At 39.7% G+C, this 18,123-nt stretch overlaps 1 protein-coding gene across 4 annotated transcripts in view; it reads left to right on the top strand.

Moving 5' to 3' along the window:
- The window catches only part of LOC114564636 (E3 ubiquitin-protein ligase SH3RF3), an 88,990-nt gene that overhangs the window by 46,587 nt on the left and 24,280 nt on the right, over window positions 1-18,123 (top strand). For 2 of the 4 annotated variants that reach the window (XM_028592098.1, XM_028592097.1), the window contains exons 2-3: window positions 6,324-6,599; window positions 10,985-11,080. The exons of 1 other annotated variant lie outside the window; for it this stretch is intronic. In XM_028592098.1, coding sequence (XP_028447899.1) covers window positions 6,324-6,599; window positions 10,985-11,080 — 372 coding nt within the window. The remainder of the gene's footprint in view (window positions 1-6,323; window positions 6,600-10,984; window positions 11,081-18,123) is intronic. One more of the 4 variants, XM_028592099.1, reaches the window with a different exon arrangement.

The following is an 18,123-nucleotide window of genomic DNA, read 5'->3' as shown; positions in this document are numbered from 1 at the left end:
TTATATAGCCATAAGTATCCAGACATACCTGTTTATATATTTTTGTGTATTTTTGGCACAAGGCTGTTTCTCATATTTTTTTTGGTGGCATTTTAGGCCTTTATTTGATAGGACAGCTTAGATATGAAAGGGGCGAGAGAGGGGGAATGACATGCAGCAAAGGGGCACAGGTTGGAATTGAACCTGCGGCCGCTGCGGCGAGGACTGAGCCTGTGTACATGGGTCGCACGCTCTACCAGGTGAGCTACCCAGGTGCCGAAGCTAGGCCCCTTTAGTATTCCTGTTTAGTCTTAATGTTAAACAATAGAGTGCTTTCAACTTTGTGGCAAGAGTTTGTGGAAAGCCCTTTGTTTCATCACAACAATGACCCCGTGCACAAAGTCAGGTCCAGAAAGAAACAGTTTTCCGAGTTTGGTGTGGAAGAATTTGATTGCACCGAGCCCTGATTTCTACCCCAACACCTTTGGGATGAATTGGAACAATGACTACGGCCTTATGGCCCAACATCACTGCCTGACCTCACTCTTGAGGTCAGGCAGTGATCCCTGCAGTCCAGTGTCAAAATTGTGTCGAAACCCTGAAAAAGTGTAAATTCAGCCAAGACATATTGAAATCCATTTGCTCAACCTACTTTGGGAGGTGGTTTTGAGGTGGTTTGAGACTTATTCTAGACAGATGTTGAGAGTGTGGAAATGCATCCATCTGTCCAAGACACATACGTAAGCTTGATTTCTCCCAAGTGTAACAACGTCAGGAAGTAGTCTGTGGAAGGAGCGTACTGGTGAGAGAGCGCATGGGTGAGGGAGGGGTGTAAGTTAGAGCTGGAGATTAGGTCACAACCTTTGTCTCGCTCATAGTCAAGCTATCGGAGTCTTTAATGTGTTTGTGTTATTGATAGTTGTTCACTTATTCACTTGTATTGTTAACTGTTAATTGTTGTCACTATACTGCTAAATGGCACAAGTTATTCTCTGGCATTTTTGGCAGCTACCGAACAGCTCCAGGTACATTAACACCACCTGCCGGACTGGTGGAAGGCTGATTTACATGCAAAAAAACAAAGATGGATTACAATTACATTTGTGTTCTGGCCATTGCAAACACATACCAGAAACTTTGTGTATTAAATTGCATCTAGATCCTATCCGGATGTGAGACACTTAAAATGACAAGTGTAAATAGGGCCAATCACCTATGAGCATAAAATTAGGGCATATACAGGCTTTTGGTCATCTAGTTTTAATGTTTAGCATAGGTTCAGGTAGGGCTGCAATAAACGATTATTTTCATTGTCGGTTAATCTGTTGATTATTTTCTCGATTAATTGATTGTTTGGTTTATAAAATGTCAGAAAATGGGAAAAGTGTTTTTCAAAACCCAAGATGATATCCTCAAATGTCTAATTTAGTACCCATTTCAAGATATTCAGTGTACTGTCAGTGAGGAGTGAAGAAAGAAAAAAATGACTCCAAACGATTAATTGATTATCGAAATAGTTTGCAATCAATTTAATAGTTGACAAGTAATTTTGTAATCGATTAATCGATTAATGCCCATAGAGCATGCCTATGTACAGGGTCCAGAATTTTGTGCTACTCCCCTGCATGTGGACATTATAGTTCAAAAAGGTTAAAAGGCCTGCTGTGCCTATTACGGTTGCTAAGCCATGATGATACAGTTGCTTTTTTGTTACAGTTTTTCTTGATTGCTTTGACCTGCTTAAAGAAACTGGGATTCACTCGGTTTTCTTCATCACTGTCTCAGCAGAGCAGAAGACACCTCTTGCAAATGTATTAACCCTTTCTCATTGGATTGACACATTTTCCCCACCCTTTTGCAGAACAGTTAACATGGATGTCATTCAAGCAGTCCAAACTCTGTTGTTTTAGCTATGGTGACCAAACGGAAACCATCTGTTCCTAACTATTAGAAACTACCTACATCAGTATGAAATCAATGAAGCACCTGTTTGACACTCCTTCACACAAATCTTCAATTAGCAGTCAGTCTGCAGGGTTAGACCATGTGGCCCCATCATCAAGATAAAAGAGACTGAGTACCAATAGTGGCTATTTCTTATAGTAATAGATGTTTATACTTTACTGTAATAGATTTTATTTTTATTTTCTTAATTTCTTATACTCTAATAGATTTAATTTTGGTTTACATGTATTTTTTGTAATATTTACAGTATTTCGGTTTTCAGCCAGAGTTTGAAAATAAGAATCAATGGAATCAATAACATTTGCATCAAAGCATTTCTTAATCTGGATCTAATTCTTTGCAAGAAGGCAAATTTGACAACAAATGGCACTGGCATGAAAGCTAGGTACAGTAATAGGCTACAATAGAGATAGATAGATAGAGATATTATATTTATTTATCCCGAAGGAAATTAAGGTGTCCAATAGCTTATACACAACATACTAGGGCTGTTCCCTCTTAGTCAATTAATCAACTAATCCAGTGGTTCCCAACCTGGGGTCCGGGCACCCCCAGGGGGGGCGGCGAAGATCACAGGGGGGGCGCAAGTCTTTATCTGGTTTGAGGTTGAGGAAAAAAATATATATATATTTGCACATGTTAAACAAATTATGATAATACACTAGAATATATAATGTATACAAAAGTATTTTGTTGTATCCTCGTTTTTCCTGCCGCCACGGCATCACTATTTTATAAATGAAACATGGAGGAGAAACGTAACCGTGCTGATAACTCCTCTGTATCAAAAAAGAAAGTAAGGCTCTATCTTGAGAGTTACCTCAACTTCGGTTTTGGGGGGGCTCAGCTTTTCTTAGACATGAGTAGGGGGGGCGCCAAGGAAAAAAGGTTGGGAACCACTGAACTAATCAGTCGTTTCGGTCTTAGTCAACTTAGATTTCTTTAGTCGATTAGTCACGTTTTATACTTTATGCTTTTTTCATGCTGAATGACTTATTTCAAAGAAACGTATGAGCACATCTCTGGTAAACACAAGAATTAAAGTGGTGCTTTTAGCATGACTCTTTGCAGAGAAACTCAGATTTACAGATCTGTCGATTAAATCAACTAATCGATTAGTCGATACAGTTGAATGAGTTTTAGTCAACTAAGGATTTCTTCAATCGAGCACAGCCCTACAACATACATCCACATAGGCACACAGACATATGACATATGACATCCAAGCACACATACTACATAAATACAAAGAAAGATATCAATAGTGTGCCCTTACAGTAAAGTTTGGTTGTAGCATGTTTACAGTTTTTCTTGATTGCTTTGACCTGCTTAAAGAAACTGGGATTCACTCGGTTTTCATCATCACTGTCTCAGCAGCAGAAGACACCTCTTGCAAATGTGTTAACCCTTTCTCATTGGATTGACACATTTTCCCCACCCTTTGGCAGAACACAGATGTCATTCAAGCAGTCCAAACTCCATTGTTTTAGCTATGGTAACCAAACAGAAACCATCTGTTCCTAACTATTAGAAACTACCTTCATCAGTATGAAATCACTGAAGCACCTGTTTGACACTCCTTCACACAAATCTTCAATTAGCAGTCAGTCTGCAGGCCTTAAACGTGCAGTTTCTGTGTTGTTCTTTGCGAACATGGATGGAAGAGGTCTAAGACAGAAGAGACTGAGTATCAATAGTGCCTATTTCTTATACTCTACAGTAATAGATGTTTATAATTTATTGTAATAGATTTTATTTTCTTATACTCTAATAGATTTTATTTTGGTTTACATGTATTTTGTGTAATATTTACAGTATTTCAGTTTTCAGCCACAGTTTGAAAATAAGAATCAATGGAATCAATAAAATTTGCATCAAAGCATTTCTGATGCTGGATCCAATTCTTTGCAAGAAGGCAAATTTGACAACAAATGGCACTGGCATGAAAGCTACGTACAGTAATAAGCTACAATGACAAGCAATGGTGCTCTGATTCACACTGAGTGCTGTATTTTGTATTTTTTTGTCCACTGTCTAATGGTTGATTGGAAGAGGTCATACACTTGTTTGTAAGTTGTGTTGTTTGAAGGCAAAATTTGCTTTTGTTACATATTTTAAATGTTTTGGCACGGTTAGAGCCTTTTGCAAATTAAAAAATGTCATATTTAGACCATGAGTGCCACTGTTTCGGCCTGTGTATTAACTGTTTTGAAAATGTGGAGTTTGAGTTTACTGCTGCATCAAAGCAATCAAGAAAAACAGTAAAGGAGTGGTGTCAAAAGAATGCAGAAAGGTGCAATGGTATCATAGTGCAAGATAGCGTCAGTGAAAATTCTATATCTATTCAGTACAACATGAGACACAATATATCAAAAATAGAATAATCATTACTTAACTATACATAGACACTAGTAAAAGACTAGAAGAAAAGTTTAAGTTACGTAAAGTTGAAAACGGTCCATACAGAACAAAAGGACAGCATGGTGTATTGACCATATATGCAAGCTAGCAAAACATGACAAGCAATGGTGCACTGATTTGAGTGCTGTATTTTGTATTTTGTTGTCCACTGTCTAATGGTTGATAGGACGAGGTCATACACTTGTTTGCAAGTTGTGTTGTTTGACGGCAAAATTTGCTTTTGTTGCATATTTTAAATGTTTTGGCACGGTCAGAGCCTTTTGCAAACCAAATGTGTCATTTGGCCATGAGTGCCACTGTGTGTTAACTGTTTTGAAAAATGTGGAGTTTGAGTTGACTGCTGCATCAAAGCAATCAAAAAAAACTGTAAGTTCAATGCAACATTTTGATCTTTTTTTTTTGGGCATTTCTGTCTATAATGGATAGGAAAGCTGATATATGAAAGGGGAGAGAGAGGGGACATACAGCAAACCGTCACAGGTCAGACTCGGACCCTGGACCTTCTGCGTCGATGAATAAACCTCTACATATGTGCGCCCGCTTTACCAACTTAGCTAACCCGGCCATATTTATACGCAAGGAAGGCATCACGTTAAACATCACTTTGTGCAGGGTAAATGGGTCAGTGTGTGTTTTTCCTTGACATGTGATAAGCGAGACACCACAGACCTGATTTTGATGAAGTTCCAGGGAGTGATGCATCACGCTGCTCTGGCATTTTCAAAATTACTGCGTTTGGCCCAAGGTGGGAGCAGCAATTACCTGGCAAACATTTTAATAACCAGTCATATCTCATATGCTGCTGGGGGGAATAAAATGAAACTTGGAGCACATACCCAACTATCCGTGCTGTACAGATTTTTCTCCAGGGCCAACTGTTTGCAACATATTGGATTTTCCACATTTTTGAGTTGCTTTAAAACCAGTTTGCCCCCCAGGCTTCTTTTTCTCTTCTTCTCCAAATTAATTTACTGATCACAGCAGGGGCCACTGCCTCATTTGTACCTTCCTTCAAATATGAGGCGCCACAAACATAAAAATGAAAAGAAATTGAGAACAATACAACATTTTATATAACAGACTTGAAACTGATTTGTTCCAAACATGACACAAAAGCCACACTTTCCAGCTCCTTAGGCAGAATATATAATGAAACATCAGTTCACTGTAAATTCAGCAAATTGTCAACCCCAAGGTTTGGGAGGTGTAGTTATCTGGTATCATTTCAACACAGTGGCACTATTACTTGACAGCAATGCTTTTAATAATCTGCAGAGGCCTCAAAATGCACTTTATGCTACTCTGTGCAAGATCTTTATGCAAAAAAAACACCTGTCATCTAACCTTTTATGTTAATGGCTGCGTGGGAGTGCACTACAGAAGAACATCCTACAGTACTCTTCTCACTGAGACTGTGTTTTCTGGTGTAGAGTAAGATAACTGGCAGGTAATCTGTTCATCTGCTCTGCCCTTATATATACAAAAGTGTCCTAACTTTTTTGGGATTGTGTTGTGACCACTAATCATACAGGTTACGATCTTAATGGAGATTTGAGAATGATTTTAAATTTTCCCTCTGAGATGATTTTATTTTTGGGATTTTCAGAGGCCTGAAAAGATACAACCATCCAGTATATTTCACAAGAAAAAAAAAAAACATAAAAAAAAAAACTTTACCACATTAACACTGACCAGACACCAGAATTAAAGAAATCACTCATAGGATTTTAGATAGATCAGATAGATCAAAATTGATCCAAATTCAGGCCTGAATCTCACTGTCAATTCAGGTCAGACCAAAACACTGACGCGAAAAGGTTTGACTTAGCAGCACTATATGGAACAACATGTTGCTCCTCAGGAGCAAGGAACCTAAGGACATATTTCCTGCTTTGTTTAGCTGCATGTAAGTGCTTTATTCGTGCAGTAAGTGTATGTTTGTAACGTGTGTTTTTCAGAATATCCCAGCGCTGCCTTGCGGTAAAGCCCTCTACTCATACGAAGGAAAAGAACCCGGCGATCTCCAATTTGCCAAGGGTGACATCATCATCCTGCGACGCAAAGTGGATGACAACTGGTACCACGGCGAGCTCAACGGTTGCCATGGTTTCTTGCCTGCTAGTTACATCCAGTTGCTGCGTCCCCTGAGCCAAACTCCACCCCAGGGCAAAGCACTGTACGACTTTGAGGTCAAAGATAAGGACCAGGATAAAGACTGTCTGGCATTCAGCAAGGTAACACACATACACACCCACAGACACATGCTGCACACACACACACACACACACACACACACTCAACCCGAAGACACTGTTTTATAACAGACACAGAACAAATACAATAATGTGTAAAATGGACAGGCTGCATAGATGAATCAGTGGAAAGAGGGATGGCTGAATTTACAAAAGGATAAATACCGTAGTAGAAGAAAACACTTATCGGTGGTGTTAAACCAGTGTGGTTGTTTGTAGGACACTAATAATTTATCACTGCTGACTCAACTTTTCAGATTGGTTCTCAGAATGTAAACCAGAGACACTTCAAACAGGATGAAAAGTACATGCTCTGCATGGTGCCTTCCCAAAGCAACTGCAGTTTTCACCATTTACTTCTTCTTGCTTGTACTCCATTCTTCTATTTTGTGAATACATGTGATCAGCTTTCACATCAAAAGCAACGAGAGTTTACAGCTGAAACAGATCAAATCTGTTTGCATAAACAGTTTCACTGGCAAGTCATGTGTGTGGTTGTTTGACATTAGGTGGCAATGTATGTGTTATTGACTAGTAGTTCTGTATTGTTGCATGAACATGAGCTTCGCCAGACAGTGCTGTGGTCAGCGGAAATAAGTGGCTAAAATCTGAACAGGCATGTCTTTTGTGGCAAGTCACAGAGGCTTAGACATCTCTTGACATGAAATGAGTTGGTAATTTATTGTGCCTCGTTTGAACAATTGCCACTGCTTTTGATTTTAAAACACAACACAATTTATACACATATAATATATACACTATGTGTATTGGTAAAATGTTCATCAGCTCTGTCAGTCAGTGGGTCTGATATGAGGAATTTTAAGGATGGGGTTATCATACAGTAGAAGCTGCTGCCTGCAGTCTACTCTGACCATGAGGATTTAACTGAAGTCATTTTTAAAAACTGACACCAATATTTTTGGAACGAAGATGCTGGCAACTGATAATTTGTGCTCATATTCCAATCCGTCCGTTTTTGCCAAGAAAAAGAAAAAAAAAGAAGAAACTTTTTAGATGTCCCTAAAACAGCATTTACACCACCTTGAAACTACACCATTGTACTGTCCCATACCACTATGATGCTTTCTCACACTGGAAGGATACATGCAGCTCACTGTTGTCCATCAAGGCATATTGTGATTATTAATTATTGTGTAATACATTATGATTTTGTGTATATGTTGTGCTGCTGACGCTGTGCACTGAGCTGTTTACATGCTGTACAGAAAACAAATTCCACTAACTCCAGTTGCGGGAGCAAAGTGATGTGATGATTTTTCTGGTGGGACATCTGATAGCAAAGTAATAATAATAAGTTTTGTTGAAAGGCTAAGCCCGTAACATTAATTATATTGTCTCCTCTTCCCTATGTGTTACGTTTAATGTGAGAGTGAGACCTAAGCTGGCCTGGATCAGTGTATATTTTTCCTACCTAAGAGGGATTGTGCTGTGTTAAGCTGACTCACCCAGCCGCTGTTTCAATTCATGGTTGAAAGATGGCTGCTGGCTTCGGTGTCCACGCCGCCGGCAGCGACCAAAGCCTTTATCGTCTCATAATAGGAGAAATTCGTCTTGGGCAGGCGAGAGAACAAAAAATGGTGACTCATTGCCAGTGTTGGGAGTAACGGCGTTTAAGTATAACGGCGTTACTAATGGCGTTATTTTTTTAGTAACGGAGTAATCTAATTAATTACTTTTCCCATCGTTGCAACGCCGTTATCGTTACTGAGAATGTAAAGTGGCGCGTTACTACAATTTGGTTGAATGAAGCGCGAGTCGTCAGGCTTTGGCTACACACCAGCTGCCTGGAGAGAGCAGGGGTGGGGATGATGACACCGTTGCAAATGCGATGATGATTGGCTGGGTGGGCAGATGCCCTGCTCACGCTGTCTCACTGCACGCTCTGACTACCACTAAATGCTAGAGAGCGACAATAGCGACGATCCAGGGAAATTCAAAGGTAGCGTTCTCCAACTGGAAGTACCGGCACTACTTCTCCCTCATTGAAATTAAAGGCAAGAACGTTTATGTAACATGCACGCTATGCCCAGGAAAAAAGACTTTATCCACTTCTGTGTCAAGCAACTCAAATCTTATGAAGCACCTCACATCAGCACATGCTAACACGACACTTGTTGCTCTTGCTAACAGCTAGCGTGAGCTCCAGCGAAGGAGCCACTCTGTTAAAACAAGCAACGCTCGATTTTTCGGGTCAGCAACAGGTGATACTGTGTATAGTGTTTTTATCCTTCAATCAGTTAATATAAACATCTTTGACGTTAAAGATGTTATAGAACATAATAGCGTTATAGAACATAAAAAATAATGTCACAGTTACTTTGCTGAGTAACTAATTACTTTTACAGTGTGGTAACTGAGTGACTAACTCAATTACTTTTTGGGAGAAGTAATTTGTAACTGCGACTAATTACTAAGTATTGACCAACACTGCTCATTGCACATAACACAATAAACATACAGTAAACATGCATTAAACATAAGCATACATTATCTCATCCAAATGCATTCAATAAACATCGGTAAACCTCACACAAGACCCCCATACCTTCCCCCATACTCACAGAACAAAGAGTTTGAGAACCCACAGAACATCCCCCCCCTCATATTGCACTTAATTCTACCCAGATTGCACATTTCCCCTTAAATCATGCTGTGATCAATAACTTATGTATTGCACAATGCCCAAATACACAATTGCACAATACCATTTTAAATAAAAAATATTATTATGGCACATTCAAGACCTGAACCCAGAACTCAAGTTTTATGAGTTATATTTAATTATATTCACTCTAATCATGTAGGGTAGGGTCTTGTAGGGTTGGGGGTCTCAGGTCTGAGCGAAGTGTAGTGTGTCATCATCCCAACAGGAGACAAATGTGGGTTTTGACAGGAGATGTAAAGTGTAGACTGGAAAGTGCAAGATGGATGTCATGTATTTCTGCTCTTTCTGACCAAAGCTGCTTGTTAATTAGATCCTCATGCTCCTGCCAGTACAGGGCTCTCTCTTTTTTTGGATCTGCTTAAGTCGATGGCATTTAGGATTTGGACAAACTATTCTCAGGTCTGACTGTCTTCAGGTCTTGGGTCTCTTTCTGCTTTTAAAAAGATTTTGGATAGGTATGGGTTGTTTCAAAGTGAGACCAAAATCATCCCCATTTGTCAAAGTATCACTAAAATTATACTTTGAAATGGATGAACAAGATGAAAGAAGACTCTGTCAGTCCTTCAGAAGTGTGAATCCAGGTTGGGTTTGCGGTAAACAGTAATTTGAATTCCGCGTCTTGTTCTGTTCCTCACAGCTTATCATTTTGTTCCTGCTGTTACACAGACTCATTTGTGCGAGGACTGAATGCTCGACACATCCGCTCTGTCTCTGCACTGTAATTGTGTGTCTGTGGAGAGAGAAAGATTATTAAATTACAGTGTACTGTACTGTACACTTCACTGTAGGTGTTTTAGGACTGATCACAGCAATGCAAAGCATAGTCATACAGTAGATACCTTGTCTCAAACACACTGCGCTCTATTAACAGATAATGACGACACACTCAAAGTTCACATTTTAGGGTTAAACTGATCAACGGGTTAAATGATTGAAGATTACACAACTCATGCAGAGACGCGTGCCCCTGTGGTGTGCTGTTTGCGTGCAGTCATTTACCAGTATTATCACTGTCGTCCCTAACGGTCTAACCAAGACCTTCATATTCATGTGAGGAGAGGAGCAACAGAGGAAAAAAACACTCTCATGATGACGTCTGTGTGTGTGTGTGTGTGTGTGTGTGTGTGTGTGTGTGTGTGCGTGCGTGCGTGCGTGCGTGCGTGGGTGCGTGCGTGCCTGCGTGCGTGTGTGAACGAGGAATGTGTTCCCATGTGTGTCGGATATAATATCGCTGCCAATATTATATGATAAAAATGAAGGCAACTGAAATGAAGTGAAACCAGTAGCTGCCTATCAATCAAAAAAACTGTACAAACGATTTGTAGTGTAATGTGCTCCACAATGCAATTTTTTATTTATTTTTTTACATTTGGCATACATTCTGGGTTAAGCAATTCAAACAGACGTGCATAGAAATGATGAAGTAAGTGTTAGCCACACTTTGTTAGGATTCAGTTGACAATTTCAGAAGAGATCTATGTATCCAGGTACAAACATCCACTCGCAAAGCGTTTGAGATGCTTTGTTTTGGCCAGTTTCTGATCAATAGTTTAAAGCTTTCCTTTGTTTTTTTTGTTTTTAAAAATCACACAGTGATAGAAAAATTACAAAATAGCTCTTATTTGGACACATGTGGTGTACCTACAATGTGTGTAGTCTCACTCATTTCCTCTCTCTCCAGGATGAGGTACTGACAGTAATCAGGCGAGTGGACGAGAACTGGGCAGAAGGCATGCTGGGAGACAAGATTGGCATCTTCCCCATTCTCTATGTGGAGGTAAACCCACAAACATTACCCAGATACACACACAAAACATCACATATCAGGTTATTACACAAGTAGTTGTTAAAGCAACAGTGATGTTGCAGCAGAACACTTGTATTGCAGTATTTTCATTTACCAAAAAAAAAAAAACACAAATAAAAAAAAACTTAGATATCTGTGCATTCTCGTCATTCACGAGTGGAGGCTGCCGGTTTTTATTTTTCAGATCGGATGAATCAAAAAAGTAATATCTTATCAACAGTATGGCCAAATAAGCATCCAGCTCCCTGGTTTCATATATATTTGAAATGTATGGTAGGGCTACAAATAATGTTTTTTATTTTTTATTGTCGATTAATCTGTCGATTATTTTCTTGATTAAACGATTAGTTATTTGGTTTATAAAATGTCAGAAAATGGTGAAAAATGTCGATCAGTGTTTCCCAAGGTCTAAGATAGCGTCCTCGAAGTTTACTGTCTTAGAGGAGTAAACACATCAGAAAATATTCACATCTAAGAATATGAAAAATGACTCAAATGATCAATCGATTATCAAAATAGTTGCGGATTTAACAGTTGACAGTTAATTGATTAATCAATTAATCTTTGCAGTTCTACTAAATGGTATTCTGAACCAGTTTTACATGTTATGTTGTTACCGAAGGTACTGCTCCTGCTATATTCCATAACCTTTGTCTTGATACATGGTGAAAATATAGCTTGTCTAAATTCAATGGTAGTGGTAACTAGTGATATGTATCATTTATGTTTTGCTGGTAATAGCCTCCACCTGCCACCTGTGCTGAGAAGGACACATTGAGCCTCATTCTGAGATCAGGATGTAATGCAGCAGATGGTTATAATTTTAGATGGTAGTAACGTGTGTTTAAGTCTGTATTCAATGTCAGCAGAAGTACTGTATGTAAGACCAACCACACCGTTGAGGACTCTCCAAACTGCTTTTAAACCCTTGTACTGACCTGGGTTTAGCAGAGGTTGGACACTGGCTAACTTCTGTATGAAAGGCTGAACCCACATTTAATGTTAGACATTGTAATTGCACTCAAATAGAAAGTATATTGTGTCTCCGTCAAACATGCCGCTCGTGTGTTAATTTGCGTTGAGGTTCCACATAATGTTTCCGTATTTGGATTTTATATAATGGCTATGTTTGACCACTTATCTGCAGGAATGCACAACCAAAACATTCAAATTGCCCCAGAAATATAAATTGCATTATCAATGCTGTTTCACACTCGGCAGAGGTGGTGTTTTCTTTAAGGGATTTCCTCTCAGTAAAAGGATAAACCCCCTGAAATACTTCACCATCTTTCATACCTCCATGCCTGTCAAGAGTGAAATATAGTTTACTTTAATCCTTGTGCAACTGAAAAAAAGCATGCCCAATTTGCTCTGCATCACATTTAAGGCTTTTAAACACTGGTAAAAAGCCATTGGTAGAAACTGCAAGGATGTTTTTTTCCTTCTTTCTTGCTGTTGTGAAGGCTTCTCTTCTCTTTTCATCACCACCAATTTGTGAACACACAGATTCTCTCATGGCCCTGTTGAAAAAAACAAAAGATGAAACCTTCAAAAGCGACAGGAGGTTCAGTCAAACAGGGAAGTACTGATACGTGTGCATGGTTGTCAAGACAATAAGACTCTCATATGGATCCAGTGTACATGTGTAGTGCATTGTGTATTCATGTACTGTAGCTTAGAGAAATTCATTATAGTAGAGATTCGAGACTATTAGGATGACTCCTCCTTCATGCTGCAAACATTATATTGTTTTGATATCCACATCCGTACAAACATATATAGAAAATCACTGTTCTGCTCATCTATAAAGGGTTTCTTTTTTGTTTTGCCATCCTTTAATCATACTGCCCTCTCAAAACACACTCTCTCTCACTCTGCGTTTTGCCTGCACGGGATTGGACTCTTGGTTACCCAATCATGTCCCTGAAATTAGCTATTTGACCAAACGACTCTCTTAGGTGATAATGATGAAGCTGGGACAAACACACACACAGACACACACACACACATACACACATACACATAGTGGTTGCTATTAGATAGAGATGCATCAATAATTTAGAGCTCTCCATCAACCTGACACAGCAGGGGTACAGGGGCATGTCGTGTGTGTGTGTGTGTGTGTGTGTGTGTGTGTGTGTGTGTGTGTGTGTGTGTGTGTGTGTGTGTGTGTGTGTGTGCAGTGGGAGCTTAATGAGGAGTGCCCAGCTGGACTTCTGCTGATCTGTGTGTGGTGTGTGTGTGTGGGTGGGTGTCTTACTGGATATAAAGTACCTCTTGTAGCTTTTGTCTGTTGAATGCAGACTGCTTGTGTTAAAATTTGGCTGGATACATAGATTGGTGATGAGGGGTTTGCTGATGATAGGGATGCCACTGAAATAGTTAAAATTGCATGAGAAGAGTCTGAAGTTGTTGGCATTCACTACATTTGAAGCGGGTGCTGTTTTGTTTCACCGTATACCGTACCGAAAATAGTGCCGGGTTAAATTAATATAAACCAGCAAGTCCTGTTTGATTAATGCATCTGAAAGTTTGAAGTCTTATCAGAGTCCAAAACACTGCACAGAGGTTTATAATACTATGAGAAAAAATGTCCAACTCTCAGACGTTATTACACTGACATCCCTTTAACTTCTGTGTTGGTGATCAGGAAGTAAAAAGTACTATTTTGCAGTTAACATTACAAAGTCATCTTCCAGAAATTGTACACAATTTGATTGGCCAACACCTTGAATTGCTGGTTGTGGCAAAGGTTGTGTCAACGTTTTTGGCAGACAACCCTGCATTATTTTGTTCGAGCCTTCCGCATCGGGCCCCCTGCTGTGTCAACACAGTGGTCTCATTGAAGTGAAAGGCTGCAACATTTCCATGCTATTAAAGTGTGATAAAAACACACAAAACCGCGGCCTCTGGCTCACCCAGTGGGAGCGTTCGCCCCATGTTGGTTGAGTCCTGCTGCGGCGCGGGTTCCGGTCCGACCCGCTGCCCTTTGCTGCGTATCATTCCCCATCTCTCTCCCCCTTTCATGCCTATTCACTGTCTCTATGTAATAAAGGGAGAAGCCCCAAAAAATAATCTTTAAAAAAACAAACACACAAAACCTGCAGAGCTGGGTATTGGTCTAACCTTATGATACAGATACAATATCTGTATTCTGATACCAATTGCCAAAATAATGAATTAATTAGATAACTTCTTTAAATGAATACTAGTCTCGCTGTACGAGTTACCATTCTGGTATAGGTGGAAAAAAATGCTCTGGTTAGTTTGTATTTCTTTACACCAATCACAATTGTCTTGGGCAGCACTACACCCTGTATGCACTGCGGCGACGGTGCCCTTGCACAATAGATAGTGCATATACTGCAAGTGAAAGAGAATACCTATCATCTCACGTTCCGGATGGCAGGTTTTATATCCACACTGTACATCCGGTAAGCCAAACAATAATATATATTTTCAAAATCCCCCCCCAAAAAATCGCAAACGCAGTATGAATGACTTTAATTAACGCAACAGATATACAGTTGTTAATAGTCCATACTCTATACTTATATAGCTAACTGAGGCAAGAGTTTTGCATCAGCATGTCTCCTGTTTTTTGGTGGTTATCTTTATTTTACATATTAGGGGAAAACCATTACACTGTCAGTAATCCATTCCAGTAGCTAATTTAGTGTTGGTTTCCTTTGGGCTCTGGTGGGTGTATTTGTATTTTGATGAGGAAAAGGTCTGGGTGGTTTGTTGAGTTTATATGCACCTGGAGTGGATTTAGGTTGTTATAAATATACTATACCAGACTTGACTTTGTGTGGGTGTGCTGAGTGGGTTGGATTGTGTTGTATAAGTATTAGGAACACTGTTGTAGGTTCAGGTAGATGTGATGTTATCTTAAATAAGTTTGAATTGAGTGTGGATGGGTTTGGGCTGATCTGAGGTGGATTCATGCAAATGTGAGAACAGGTGGACAGGTTTGGCATGAGTTTGATAATTTCACCTCTGTCTCTTTCTTTTTCTTTCTTTGTCCCTGTTTCACTTTATGCATCCTCCTGTCTGTGCAGCAGGAGGGAGATTGCACACACCTGCAACTCTGTGTGTGTGTGCATGATCATGCATGTATCTTGCTGGCTTAACCTTTTCGCAGTGCAGGTACCAGCTCATCAGCTTGAGTCTCAGTATTGCCTGGAGAGAGCACCCATCCTCCAAAAGACACAGAGTACAGAGAGTACACTTAGCTTGACACATAATAGATGACCTTGGAGATTTCATTCAGCCAAAATCACCAGTGAAGAATTGTCTCTATCAACAACACCTCTCTCTCTCTCTCTCTCTCTCTCTCTCTCTCTCTCTCTCTCTCTCTGTCTCTAACACATACACACACATACTCCACTCCTTTATCTCCTACTCATACTGCAGCATGACTGGGCACCATAACGGGTAGTTACAAGAGAAACTGACAAAGCAGTTGTGTGTGCGTGTGTGTGTGTGTGTGTGTGTGTGTGTGTGTGTGTGTGTGTGTGTGTGTGTTTGTGCGTGCGCGTGCATGTTTATTCATGAGGGCAAACTGAGTTGTATCTGCAGCATCAATCCATCATGCATATTTGCATATGATTTGGCTTTGATTAGCATATCTATTAATATGGAACATCACCAACACGGAGCCCAGACGGGTCGGTCCTGTACACGCTTGCTCTCTCGCTGTCTCTCTCTTTCGAACACACACACACACACACACACACACACACACACAGATAAATAAATGCTTGACTTTATCTCCAGGGATAGTATAGTAGTTTGAGGTTATACTAAGCAGACATGATTGCAATGTAAGTATGTTATTGGGCTGAAGCTGAAGATGTTAATGTTAGTTTATTTGTCCCTGTTTCACATTGGCCTCTGTGTGTGTGTGTGTGTGTGTGTGTGTGTGTGTGTGTGTGTGTGTGTGTGTGTGTGTGTGTGTGTGTGTCCTCTATATCTTAGAGACCATGCCCTTTATGATCCAAGAACCAAGAATTATAGTCATTAAACACATGTACTGTAAGTGTACTGTGTGTAATATTTGCTTTACATGTTTGCTTCTACTCTGTAGAGAGAAGTGTTGAAGACTGTGCAGAGGTAATGATTGATAGCATTACATAGACTTTCACTGAGGAGTTTCTGAGAAATATCTTTCCCTCTGATGTTCATGTTGTGTGCATTATAGCATCTATGTAACATGTTGCAGCATTTTACCACTATGTATTGTAAAGGTTGGCCTCAGCCATTATACAATTTAATTCCAAATAGTTCTGTCAAGTTTTTAACTGTTTCGTTTAACAATCAATTTCAATTTGGCAGTGTCACTCTGCCCAAATGATGCTCTAGAACAAATCTGAGCAAGCTTTACGGACTTTTCTTGAGCTCACAAACCCTATCCCCAGAGACTGAGATACACAACATGGATTAACATGAGCATATAAAAGAAAGAAATGTCTTGACACCACACCAAATGGTACTGCTGAATGAGGAGTTAAATTCCAAGCAACAGGTAGTTTGGGAACATTAGGAAGCAGTGTTGGAGTGAGCAAATTTAATCAGCCAACCTGCTTCTGTGCCTACCTAAACCACAGTGACGCTCCATAATTGTCAAACACACCAACTGTTTTTCCATTTACAACCAAGATGTGCTCACAGCCACAGGGCAATGATATATCATGTATGAGCTTTTTCAGTACTGATAAAATATTGCAACATGCTGCTTAACTAAATGTGTGTGGAACACCCATCATCACATTTGCACGACTTATTTTATGTCACTCTGATAAACAAGTGTCAGCTCTAGCAAGCTTATATGACACTACAGTGTGAAATGGCAGCTAAGCAGTGATAGAACTGACCTGGCCTACACTGGCAATGCATTTCTTGTTGCAGGTGGTGAGAAATGAGCAGCATTGCAGACCACAAATGAGCAGTGCCGATTAAGAACACAGAGGTCCCCTCACCCTCAATACAATATGCCAGACAAATTTTAGATGATCAAAAAATTAGAAGACTCCCTCATATGAAACTGTGTCACTACTGGATTTGATTAATTTAAATGATGGATCTGATGCTGGGGGAACATGGTAAGAGACTAAATGACTAGCTTTCTTTTCTTTTGTTTAGATTTTTCTTTTTTTGGTGCATGTTTAGGCCTTTATTTTGACAGGACAGCTGAAGACATGAAAGGGGAGAGAGAGGGGGAATGACATGCAGCAAAGGGCCGCAGGTCGGAGTCAAACCTGGGCCCGCTGCGTTGAGGAGTAAACCAACTGAGCTATCCGGACGCCCCCTTGATTTTTCTTTTTTACTCATAACTCACAATCATAAGGAGCTGATGCCTTTTCTGCCATCTCTTCAACTGATTTCAGACTGAAACTCTAAATGGCAAGATATACACTTATACTGTTCAGCAAAACTTTGTTATAGAGTCCAAAAAACTTCTCATTAAAAACAACCAAAAATATGCAGTGGTACCTTAAACCAGGTGTTTATTCCTCAGCAGTTGCGGATAAAAAAAAAAACATCCACCACATTATTAAAATCCAGAGCTGGGAGCAGACCACTTGATAGATACGGCGTATTATGTATCTGCGATTGAAGGAATGTTTACTTCTTGCATTTATTTGGTAATACTAAAAGTAAACTGCTTGAGCAGTCACCTAGTCCTGGCACGCAATTACAATTGTTGAGGATAGAAATGCAAGCTAAAAGCTTATTTCTATTGTGGTCCTCATTAAAAAAAAGTTTTTTAAAGACATATCTTCAAGTCACCAGCCCATTACTTTTGTGGGATGTGCAGTGTGTTGCACAAACCCTCATGTTGCTGGCTCCTCAAGCTCTCAGTCATTTTGTTTTAAATTGTGCATCATAGTCTGCACGTAGATGTAGGTGCAGTCATTCACAAATCTATCTATATACAAAGGTTATAGAATATTACATCTGAAACATTGTAATCAACAAAATAAAAGTGCAAAGACATTTAGTTTGCTATA

Source organism: Perca flavescens, chromosome 11, assembly GCF_004354835.1.
Source record: "Perca flavescens isolate YP-PL-M2 chromosome 11, PFLA_1.0, whole genome shotgun sequence".
In the NCBI taxonomy this organism is placed as follows: domain Eukaryota; kingdom Metazoa; phylum Chordata; class Actinopteri; order Perciformes; family Percidae; genus Perca; species Perca flavescens.
Note: the sequence above shows the minus strand (reverse complement) of the source record. Positions and strands in the feature narration are given on the sequence as shown.